The 12,807-nt window shown below is 40.1% G+C and overlaps 1 protein-coding gene across 3 annotated transcripts in view; it reads left to right on the forward strand.

Moving 5' to 3' along the window:
• STAP1 (signal transducing adaptor family member 1) overlaps positions 1–12,807 on the forward strand; it is a 105,679-nt gene that overhangs the window by 39,840 nt on the left and 53,032 nt on the right. For all 3 annotated transcript variants that reach the window (XM_044278891.1, XM_044278910.1, XM_044278899.1), the window contains exon 2: positions 6,424–6,492. In XM_044278891.1, the coding sequence (XP_044134826.1) occupies positions 6,424–6,492 (69 nt within the window). The remainder of the gene's footprint in view (positions 1–6,423; positions 6,493–12,807) is intronic.

Genomic DNA, 12,807 nt, shown 5'->3' on the forward strand with positions numbered 1-12,807 from the left:
GAACAAGCATTTGGGAATGTGATCAATAAGGAGCCCATTATTGATCATGCAACATGAAATGTTCAAGGTTTAGCCACCTTTGGCTCTACTGCCGTTTTGAAACTAAAACTCCCAAGGGCGTTATAATAAACATAGAGTAGTGAGCCGATGGGAGTTTTACTACTACAGCAGCTGGAGTGCCCAAGGTTGTGATCCCCTGGACAATTAAAACACACACCCAGTCAAGTAAACTAATATTTTTTTATTACAGAAAAATATAACAATGTGTAGATATATATATATATATATATATATATATATATGTACAGTCGGGTCCATAAATATTAGGACATCGACACAATTCTAACATGGCTCTATACAACACCACAATGGATTTGAAATGAAACCAACAAGATGTGCTTTAACTGCAGACTGTCAGCTTTCATTTGAGGGTATTTACATCCAAAACAGGTGAGCGGTGTAGGAATTACAACAGTTCGCATATGTGCCTCCCACTTGTTAAGGGACCAAAAGTAATGGGACATTTGGCTTCTCAGCTGTTCTATGGCCAGGTGTGTGTTATTCCCTCATTATCCCAATTACAATGAGCAGATAAAAGGTGCAGGGTTAATTTCAAGTGTGCTATTTTCATTTGGAATCTGTTGCTGTCAACTCTCAAGATGAGATCCAAAGAGCTGTCGCTATCAGTAAAGCAAGCGATCATTAGGCTGAAAAAAACAAAACAAACCCATCAGAGAGATAGCAAAAACATTAGGCATGGCCAAAACAACTGTTTGGAACATTCTTAAAAAGAAGAAACTGCACTGGTGGTGAGCTCAGCAACACCAAAAGACCCGGAAGACCACAGAAAACAACTGTGGTGGATGACGGAAGAATTATTTCCCTGGTGAAGAAAACACCCTTCACCACAGTTGGCCAGATCAAGAACATTCTCCAGGAGCTAGGTGTATGTGTGTCAAAGTCAACAATCAAGAGAAGACTTCACCAGATGTAAACCATTGGGTAAGTCTCAAAAACAGGAAGGCCAGATTAGAGTTTGCCAAACGGCATCTAAAAAAGCCTTCACAGTTCTGGAACAACATCCTATGGACAGATGAGACCAAGATCAACTTGTACCAGAGTGATGGGAAGAGAAGAGTATGGAGAAGGAAAGGAACTGCTCATGATCCTAAGCATACCACCGAATCAGTGAAGCATGCTAGTGGTAGTGCCATAGCGTGGGCATGTATGGCTGCCAATGGAACTGGTTCTCTTGTATTTATTGATGACAAAAGCAGCAGGATGAATTCTGAAGTGTTCTGGGCAATATTAGCTGCTCATATTCAGCCAAATGTTTCAGAACTCATTGGATGACGCTTCACAGTGCAGATGGGCAATGACCCAAAGCATACTGCAAAAGCAACCAAAGAGTTTTTTAAGGGAAAGAAGTGGAATGTTATGCAATGGCCAAGTCAATCACCTGACCTGAATCCGATTGAGCATGCATTTTTCACTTGCTGAAGACAAAACTGAAGGGAGAATGCCCCAAGAACAAATAGGAACTGAAGACAGTTGCAGTAGAGTCCTGACAGAGCATCACCAGGGATGAAACCCAGCATCTAGTGATGTCTATGTTTTTCAGACTTCAGGCTGTAATTGACTGCAAAGGATTTGCAACCAAGTATTAAAAAGTTAAAGTTTGATTTATGATTATTATGAGGCACATATGCAAACTCTTGTAATTCCTACACCGTTTACCTGATTTGGATGTAAATACCCTAAAATTAAAGCTGACAGTCTGCAGTTAAAGCACACCTTGTTAGTTTCATTTAAAATCCATTGTGGTGGTGTATAGAGCCAAAAATGTTAGAATTGTGTCGATGTCCCAATATTTATGGACCTGACTGTATATATATCTATAAATAAATAATAATAATAAAATAATAAAAAACTCCAAAGGATAAAACTTGAAAGGGGAGGTGGACCGTCGAGGTGTGCACTTTCTTGGGCTGGCAATCCTAGCCTCCCTGTCCTCCATGTAGGCTGAATAAAAATTACGGGCCCCAGGAAAGAATGCAGGATGAATTTGTTGGGTGTGGAGAGAGGAAGAGAACTGGAGGGTTCCTATGTGTGGAGGAGGGAGTGCCAGCGTCCGTCTTAGGAACCCCAAGGCCGCATGATACATATATGGCAGCCTTGAAGTTGCTGCAAATCCACTTGGGGCTTGAACCTCCCGGTTGTAATTCCTCTTAAAGCGGTCCCGCATTGATCGCCACCGAATGAAAACCTTTTGAACTGTGAAAAAAAATTGCATGTTGTTAGGTTATAAACAACAATATGAATGTGGTAAAAATAAACATTGCTATACTTACCACATTACCTCTGAGCCGCCGTGGTGAGATCCCCCCAGGTGGTGAATAAGGCCTCACCGATCTCCCTTCAGAGCCGCTGGGTCCGCTGATGGTCAGCATGGTGGTGATCGGTGTGGTCCCATAAAGCGGGACGCGCCTCCACCAGTTGGATGGGAGTTCATTATCGATGTGAGGGACAACGAACTTCTCATCTTCCCTGGTGGAGACTCTGGAACCCTGGAAGAAAAAGAAAATTTAGTGAAAGTCCAAAAACCAAATGTGAATGTTTCAAGTTTTATGTTGCGTTCTTGTGCTAAAATGAAAAAAAAATCCAAAAAAATCCCCCATCATTCTGCACTCAATACCCCATAATGAGAAAGTGAAAATATAATTTTAGAATGTTTGCAAATTTATTAGAAAGGTAAAACTAAAATTTCACATGCTATGACATTTGAAATTTACCTCTGGGGCCTCCCATGTGTTTGGATCATCTTTGAGATGTTTCTACACCTTGACCTGTAGTAAACTCAGTTGATTGGATGCCCCTGTCTATGTGAGGCTTCACAGCTGACAATGCATATCAGAGCAAAAGCCAAGCCATAAGGAGGAAAGAACTGTCTGTAGTGATTAGAGACATGATTTTGTGGTGGCACAGATATGAAGAAGGGTATAAAATATTTTCTGAGTACAGTGGCCTCCATAATTCTTACATATATGAAGTTTGGAACAACCAGGACTCTTCCTAGAGCTGTCCGACCCACCAATTTAAGTAATCCCGGGAAAAGGGCCTTGGTAAGAGAGGTTACAAAGATCCCAGTGATCAATCTGGCTGAGCTCAAAAGATCCTGTTTTCAGATGGAAGAAGCTTCTGGAAGGTCAACCATCATTGCAGCATTCCACCAATCTAGGCTTTGTAGGACATGAAAGTTTACAAAAAACATCTAAGGCTGCTTTCACACTAGCGTTCGCTGGTCCGCTCGTGAGCTCCGTTTGAAGGAGCTCACGAGCGGACCCGAACGCAGCCGTCCAGCCCTGATGCAGTCTGAATGGAGGCGGATCCGCTCAGACTGCATCAGTCTGGCGGCGTTCAGCCTCCGCTCCGCTCGCCTCCGCACGGACAGGCGGACAGCTGAACGCTGCTTGCAGCGTTCGGGTGTCCGCCTGGCCGCGCGGAGGCGTGCGGATCCGTGCGGATCCGTCCAGACTTTCAATGTAAGTCAATGGGGACGGATCCGTTTGAAGATGCCACAATGTGGCTCAATCTTCAAGCGGATCCGTCCCCCATTGACTTTACATTGAAAGTCTGGACGGATCCGTACGAGGCTATTTTCACACTTAGCTGTTCTATGCTAAAAATAATGCAGACGGATCCGTTCTGAACGGAGCCTCCGTCTGCATTATTATGAGCGGATCCGTTCAGAACGGATCCGCCCGAACGCTAGTGTGAAAGTAGCCTAAAGGACGTTCAGACTGATAAACAAGATTCTCTGGTCTGATGAAGATTCAACTTTTTGGCCTCAATTCTAAGCATCATGTCTGGATACCATCCTAATACCATCCCACAGTGAAGCATAGTGGTGGTAGCATCATGCTGTGGGGTTATATTTCAGCAGCTGAGACAGGGACACTGGTCACATTTGAGGGAAAGCATAATGGAGCAGAGTACAGACATATTCTTAATAATAACCTGATCCAATGTGCTCTGGATTTACATTCCAATAAGACAATGACCCTAGGAACAAAGCCAAGACAACACAGGAGTGGCTTAGGGACAACTCTGTAAAAGTCTGGCCCGGCCAGAGACCTGACTTGAACCCAATCTAATATCTCTGGAGAGATCTGAAAATGGCTGTGTATTGACAGTCCCCATGCAACCTGATAGAGCTTGAGAGGATCTACAGAGAAGAATAGCAGAAAATCCCTAAATACAGGTGTGCAAACGTTGTGGCATCATACCCAAGAAGACTGAAGGCTGTAATCGCTGCCAAGTATTGAGTAAAAGTCTGAATATTTATGACAATGCAAGAATTTGCCCTTAATTTTTGCAAAAGGTACCACGCAATGCAACACTATCTATTCTGTGATATCAACGATGAGGCATCCCTCATCACTGAAAGCACAGAATAGATAGGGTTGCATCGTGCGGTACCGCTTGCAGGAATTAAGGGTGATTATATTTTACAACAGTAGCGGGCTGCTGTGATACTGCAGCGCTAGGCTAGAACATACAAAGGTATACGAGTGCTAGTGTCTTTATTATTTGAATGTAAGATTTAAATTTTTCCTTTTGAATAAATTAGCACCTAAGATTTAAAACATTTTGTTTTCACTTTGTCATTGTGGGATATTAAGTGCAGAATGATAGGGGAAAATGTGAACTTTTTTTATCTGCAAGATATCAAAATATGAAAAAAGTGAAGGTCTGAAGATTTTTAAATGCACTGTACATACTGTATTTGCTTAAAGGGGTTGTTCACCCCTGGGGACCCTCAGACACTGTAGGTCTCAGGTCTACCCTCGGCAACATTAAGATTAATATGGGTCAGATGACTGCTGCAGCCAATGACTGGCTGCAGTGATGTTGTGTCACCCATTTGTCATGTTACTAGGTCACATGATGCACGGGTGACATGTCACCACTGTGGGCCAGTCATTAGCTGCAGCAACCTTGCGATCATTGTCAAACCAGTTGTTGATGTGAGGAGACCTGCAGCGCCCGAGAGGGATCGATAGACCTAGGACCCAGTGGTGGGAATCAGGTAAGTATGAGCACCACCACAGGTCCGGCCCCGCTGGGGGTCTTAAGAAAAGGTGTTAAGGGATGTAGAACCCCTTTAAAGTAGGTTGAAAAAACATCTGCCACCAACTTGAACCTTTTGCAGATCAATTATACATCAATTGCTAAATGTCATTTAATATTAGATACACTTTTAATCCTTTTTAGAATTCCGTCCTAGTATCTCCTATTACTTCATCTTGGAGTAGGGCATTCCATATGTTGTTTGAACCCTTTCCTGTATTGCTATATAAAACATATTTCCGCCACATATACAGAAAATCCTTAAATCTTTTGTAAAGTTCGTAAAATGAAAAAAAAAAAGGCCATGTGTTAACCATTTTAATAGGACCACCTCTTTGGTGCCTTTTCCATGCTGGTCTCATTGCATTTGATACTTCTCAAATCTGCCTTTGAATCCTCTCCTACTCTCCAACTATATACTTTTTACAATGTGGAGCATTGGGGCCACGGGCAATGAGCAAAATACATGTTTAAATCCACAACAAAATTCATTGTGGTGCAGAGTTCTAGTTACACAGTTTTTGATCCCAGCCTTAGCCCATATTCACACACAATTTTATTTGGCAGTTTCAAAACGCATGTTTGCGTTTCAAGCATTTTATTAAAGAGAAGACTATCAGATGAAACAAAAAGAAAAAAAACACAATACCTAGAGCTTACTGCTCACTACAAAATCATCAAAAAATGTTATAATGTTGGAGAGTAAGGATGAGCGAATCAATTCTACAGGTTCAGAATTCATCCTGAATTTCCCCAAAAGTTTTGATTTTAACAAACCCAATTTTTTTTTGGCGCGAGAGAGGAGACTAGATTGTATGTTTCTTTTCCAAGTGTTATTTGGGGATGCAAGCCCAGCAACAGATCAAAATGTTAATATGGAAAAGCATTGATTGAAAAGTTTGAGGCTATCTCTAGAGGAAAATATTTTTATAAAAAAGCACTGATTGAACAGTTTAAGGCTGCTACAAGGGGAAAATCTTATTATGAAAAAAGCACTAATTTAACAGTTTGTAGCTACCACCAAAAACTAAGTGGATAAAAAAACAGGGGGAAATTGATCTATGAAGCACAAAAAGATATGTAGAAATATTCCTACTAGAGATGAGGAATTTGGAGTTTCTGAATTTTGCCCAACCCAAATTGGGTATTGTAGGGTATAGTAGGTAACTGACTACCTTTGTACCAATACTTGTCAATCTCAAAAAAGATTATTACATGCTAGGGCAAATGCATACCCTGATATCATTTCTGTCCATTAATATAATGATAAAAAAAAATTTTTTATACTTCTAGGAAGACAAGTACTGGACTGAGCTGCGAGGAGCAAAACTATTTCTTTACATTGACAAGAAGCAAGAAAAGGTAAATGGGTTTGAAAGAAGAACATTGATTCCCCATATACTACCATACACAATATACTACCACATTACCATTACCATATGCCAAAAAGCTTGTAATTAGTCAATCTGTCAGTAATTTGCGATCTTCGGCCATGCATAATGAATACTACCAGGAAAAGTTTACATTTTAAGAATTTACCATGCATAATTAGAAATTAAATATTCTAAGTGTAACTCCCTTCTGGTAACAATGTTGATAACAAAGCAGGAAATGAATGCAAGAAATTCCCTTTGTCTTTCCTGTACTCTGGCAACAATTTACCCAGCTAGTGTATGACTGTACCAGAATAATGTCTGTGCTAATCTGCAAAATGGATTTTGTAAATAGGTTCACAGGCAGAATGATGGGAATCTATTAGTTAATACTCTGCCCTATTATTAGAGTGGCTACCTCTCATGAAGGGATTGCTTTGGGTAATAAGATATATCAGGATAGTAACGAAAGTAGGAGAGAGAGGCACTCAATTATCTGGTTATAGATAGATTCATACGATATGAGTAAGTAAAATAAATGTGGCAAATTTATTAAAATATACGCAATATATTTAAAAGCATACAAATTATATGATCACTGATGATCAATACCCCCAACAATTAACAATGCCGATAGGAATAAAAATGCAACCATATAGATGAGAACATAAAATAAACGTAGATAATGAGTAGTCTATATAGGACTTATGGAGTTTAACAGAGTTCAATATAGTGGCTGCTTAAATGATTATATATTTATCAAAAGGAATGGCACATTTGGTTAATAGTCTTTTGATATGGTACCAACTGATTTAGAGTCCACCATACATATAGTATGAAAGTAATCGTAGAGCAATAGTATCCAAATGAAAAAAGAAAAAGGTAATAGTATTCAGCAGTTAGTTTCACTTATCCTGCGGTAACTCAGAGGTTAACTATTGTACCATTACACCACATGTTTCATCAAATAACAACTTTTATTGTCAGGTATTTTACCGCTCCTGTGGCCCGTCTGCAATGCTTGATAGTTGACTGCAGAGTTTGTATGTCCCACATGGCGTCCTACATGTTCCTGGCATCTTATATGGCGTCTCACGTGATGCTGGGAGTAGACCGCTATTGGTTCCACAGAAGTGGGCTATTTGAAAAAAATCAGGAAGACGGCTAGTTAATTATTGTGCACTGGTATGCTTTCCAAAATTTTCTGTAGTACCCAAAAAGCAGGATGATATGTGCAGATCTGCTTGTATCACTGTTTGTTCACCAGATGCATTTCGTAGAGGAGATCCTTCTTCAGTGGTCAAACAGTGACTGGAGTGAGGTCTCCTTTTATATGTGGCTGAGCAGCTGAATGTGATTATTGGCAGACCATAGGTAAAGATGAATAGATGGACTGGATTAGCCCAATATTTTCATTAGGCATAAAATAAAATCCAGATTGGTTCTGAGGAATATAGCCAAAATTCCCTGGTATCATAATGGAGCATACAGCTCAGAATATGAAATAGGGACCAATTACTGGTAAGGACTTATGAGGTGTAAAAGTTTCTATAGAAGGAACCTTGCAGCAATTTTTTTATAAGGTATAAAGATTGCTGTCAAGGGAGTCATTCTATAAAAAAAGGCGTCAATAAGTAAAAAACCAATATGCGTTTTCAGTGCATTTTCCATATAAAAAGTTCACTACTATTGCTCTAATATGTACCCAGTAGTGGCTAATTAATTGCTTTGCATGCCACCCGATTATGAGGTATAATGTGATCATAGGATCGGGTGATAGTAAAAGACTACTAAAATATACAAATATAACAATATAGAAAGTATAAAAAATATAGAAAATGTAAAAAATATACCGGTATATACACATTTAACTAAAATAGATATGTTCCCTCTGAGATGTATCAGTATAAAAACGCATATGCGGTTTCAGTGCGTTATTTGTGCGTTTTCTTTATTTTCCAATCGGCATTATAGCTGCAGCAGAAATAAACATATCTCTAATATATAAATGTTATCTGCTAGTGATAGTTGCTTAGTTGATTATCCTTAAGTTCATCCAGGTCTCAGAGGAACTAGGAAGGAAAGGGGATGGGGACGGTTAGGGAGGAGAGATCAAGGTGCTGATAGAACAGCCAGACACTCGATCTCTCGTCACCGACCGACGCCTGTCCCGAATCATAAGAAACCAAAAAGTTTATTTATTGATGTTATCTTAATCGTCTTTCTTGGGAATTTGGTGACTTTACAATTCTGACAACAAATATATAACATCCATCGAGTCACAGGTGAGATTATCTTTAATTTTTAACACATATGAAATATTAATTGATGTTATCTTAATCGTCTTTCTTGGGAATTTGGTGACTTAACAATTCTGACAACGTCCATACCTATAGAACCCTTTAACTGATAACCAGTTCAATATAGTTGTAGAGTTTTTTTTTGACTGTTGGGGCTATCTTTAGGCATAGGTTGGAAGCCTTTGTATATACTATTTGTGGAATATTTGTAAGTGTAGGCCCTATAGTTTTGTCCATCAATAGATAGTGCCAATATTTATTGATTATTTTTTCAACAATTCTGTATTGGGAATGGAAGGTTAGAATAATTCTGAAAATACTGTCTTGTTTGGTTTCTTTCATTGTTTCCTTGTTGGGTATGAAGAAATTTTCCCTGTTCATAGATAGAACTTTGTGTCGTGGAGAGTGCACCATCCCATCCTCGGATATAATAGTCTGAGCCACTAATATGTTTTCATTTGAACTATATCACGATAGAGTTGTAAATGCAACGTCCAACACACTAACTAGATTTATATAGTCACTGATGATCTCTGGTTGTTTGGGGGAAAAATTTGTAACCTCAATGATTTATGATTGTTTGTAGGTTAATGTATAGATTTTCCATGCTTAGGTGGGCTGTGGTAGATAGATACCTACAGTAGTTGGTCACAGGCAGACCATGTCTAGTGAAGTGGAATGTATCACATTTCTCTGGACTGAACCAATGTTTTAAAGGGGCTTTTCAAGATTTTTTTAAATGGGCAAAGAGCAGGAGGCTGTAAAAAATGAACAAAAAACTTTTACTTACCTTTTAAATGTCCCACTACTCCAATACTGCCACTCGAAACCTGCTCATAGCAGTGATATGAACGATTGACCTGCAGGAACTGGAGCAACAGGGACCAGAACAGTGGCACTGGAGGTGTAGGACATTTGAAAGGTGAGTAAGGAGTTTATGTTTATTTTATACTGCCTGCTGCTTTGTGGCCATATTTTAGAACTGTACGGATTTATGCGTCAAATTATGGAACTTATTTCCAATGTTACATCAGAAGAAGGTTGTGCAATGCCCCGGCTTGTAGGAGAGGCATCACATGGAGAGGGTAGTGGTCCTTTTCCAGATCTCCCTGGGCAAATCACACACAGTGAAGGTAGAGGCACCCCCATTCTTCCCCTATGGGCACACCCTGGTGACGGTTTCAAGGCCTGATAGTGGTTTAAGGTGCCATTGATGTTGGTGGTATTGTAAGATGCAAGGCAAGTAGCCAGAAACAGGGGCTTGGACGGTGGTCCACAATGATGAGGCTGGTCTGATGCTACAAACAGGTCTTTACTGAAGATAATGGCAAAGTGCAAATACACATACTTTTCAGAAGTAGGCACAGTTTTCATCCTGGTACAATATTTGAGGCTGCGCATAAAAAGTGAACAGTCCCAACGCTTCCCGAGTCACTTTTCCAATATATCTGATGCTTTTCTTTATTATGGCCAAATGGATGCAATATTTTTCTCTCAGTCCCTCTTCAAAATGTGGCACTAGCTGCAAAGTGTAGTCCTATGAGTACCTGAAACTCTCTAATCCCCGGACAAATGTGCTGTGGAGCCCAAAGCCTTAGACAGACATGATCTCCACAGTCTTTTTTTCCCAGCAACTCCCTGCTCTACCATCCAGAAAAGATTTCTATGCTTCCTCAGCTGGCTAATATTTCTTCCTAGAGCTGTTCTATTGCTTCTTTTCACTCACTTTCACCAACTAACTTCACTCAAAAACAACCTCTTCCAGGAGGGAATGGGTGCTAATGTTAACCCTATTTAGTCAAACCCCTGCCGATCAGATATTGATTGCCTATCAATATAAATGGACAGGAAACCTCTTTAAAGAGGTGCTATCATCTGGAACAATATGTGTTTAAAATTAACAGTCTCTCCCCAAAATATTTTTTTTTCTAAATACATGCCATTAACAATAATGTAAAGAAATCCCTTTGTAGAAGACAGCTGTCCTGTATGCAGATGACATGAATCTCTGCAGAAGTTGGATCCAGGAACTTTGGTTTCTGGACCGACTCCCATAATATTCCACTGTCATACCACCAACAACCCACTCTCATGTGATACTGACTGCCTCTATCTACCACAAATGCAGTTGTCTTACTATACAGTTTTTCAGCACATGGCTTCTACAGATAAAAGAACTGCAAAACATGAAAAAGGGACAATAGGGTGCTCCCTAGTGTAGTGTTCTTTTAGAGCAGAGTAAAATACTAAAGGGGTTTATGCAAGTACCCATGCAGTCAACCCTTAAAAGCTGAAGCAGAGGATGATAATGGTAGTGACTCTGATTATAGGATGTGTCACAGTGCTTTCCCTCAGTCTGTTTTTTGGCAAGCATGGAAGTTATGGCTCTTTTCACTGTCTTGTTAAAGTCTCTCTCAGTAGAATCTCTGGCTGGCGACTGTATTCTTGCAAAAATGCCTACAATTTGCAATGCAGCATGCAGTTCCAACTAAGTACGATTGGCCAAGTCATGCCCAAGTGTAGGATGTCTTTACTTGATATCCCTCCACAGTAGTAAAGTCTGAAATAGCTTTAGTAGTAGGTTTATGACTGGCTTCTCACTCGACCTTGCAGATCCTCTGCTTTCTAGATCTTTCTCCTTTCTTTCTCCAAGAACCTGCAGTGAACTGTGAGTCTCTGAAGCTGAAGGTTTTTGACCTGAGGAGAGGAGCACATGGTGTTTGCTTCCTACGGTACCTCTTCAAGTTCTCCCTCAGACCTACTAGAAAACTCTAGACCTAAGGGTGGAGCCAGCCCACCCCCATACCCCCTGTACTGTGGTCCTGCACACAAAACCTGCCTGCTGAAATAGAAGATTCATATTTATCTTCTCCATAGAACTCTGGCCCTCCGCTCTGCCTCCACTGTATCCATCTTCCGGTGGCACATCACTGCTGAAGCCAGTCATTGACTGGAGTGGTGCATGTGACCATGCCCTTAAACCCCTGGATGTTTACAGTGCGAGACAGGAAGGTGGAGACTGCTGAGGCAATGTGGAGGACTGTGGGCACTTGCTTAAAAAAACATTATAATAAAAAAAAAAACTTTAACCCTTACAATAAGGGCTAACAGATATGTATTAACCTGATATATAGGCACAACTTTATGTAGGCTTGGCTGTCGGGATCAGAAATCTTGTGCTGCAACGTCTGAGAATCTCATTCAACACTTGTCCAGGTCCTGAGTACATTAGTAAAACAAATCAGATTCCATCAAAAATCTTTTACTCCCAAAGTCGACATTTTTTTTTTTTTAGGAGATTCCAGTAAAATTAAGCAGTCGCAACAAACTATTAGAACTAAAAACGGATTTTATTTAATATAAGCAATGTGTTTCGGCATTGCTGTCTGCAAAAAATACGGATGACGTCCGTGTGCATTCCATATTTTGCGGAACGGAACAGCTGGCCCCAAATAGAACAGTCCTATCCTTGTCCGTAATGCGGACAATAATAGGACATGTTCAATTTTTTTGCGGAACAAAAATACGGACATACAGAAACAGAATGCACACAGAGTACTTGTTTTTTTTGCGGACCCATTAAAATGAATGATTCCGTATACAGTCCACAAAAAAAACGGAACGGACATGGAAAGAAAATACGTTTGTGTGCATAAGGCCTTATCAACAGTTCTGCCTACAGGTTAGTTACTCTATAGGCTCATCATGTCAAACACTGCTCGGCCTTCATCCTTATTTAATTGTACTTTTAGTTACTTATCATCTATCACATCTCTGTCATAACCTGATGTTACAGAGCAAGGTATGGTAGCCTGCAGGGCACATCCACATACAGCACACCATGCTTGTCAAAGCAAACTGACACTGCTTGACACAGTAAAGGAAACCTATAATATAGGAAGTCAAGGTATAAAATCTAAAATAGAGAGAGTTTAGATATACCGTATAATCTGTAGGGTCTGCATATATAATTTAGCCTGTCACGGTTGTAAAAGTAACCTGAC

This window comes from Bufo gargarizans, chromosome 1 (assembly GCF_014858855.1).
Source record: "Bufo gargarizans isolate SCDJY-AF-19 chromosome 1, ASM1485885v1, whole genome shotgun sequence".
Taxonomy (NCBI): Eukaryota; Metazoa; Chordata; class Amphibia; order Anura; family Bufonidae; genus Bufo; species Bufo gargarizans.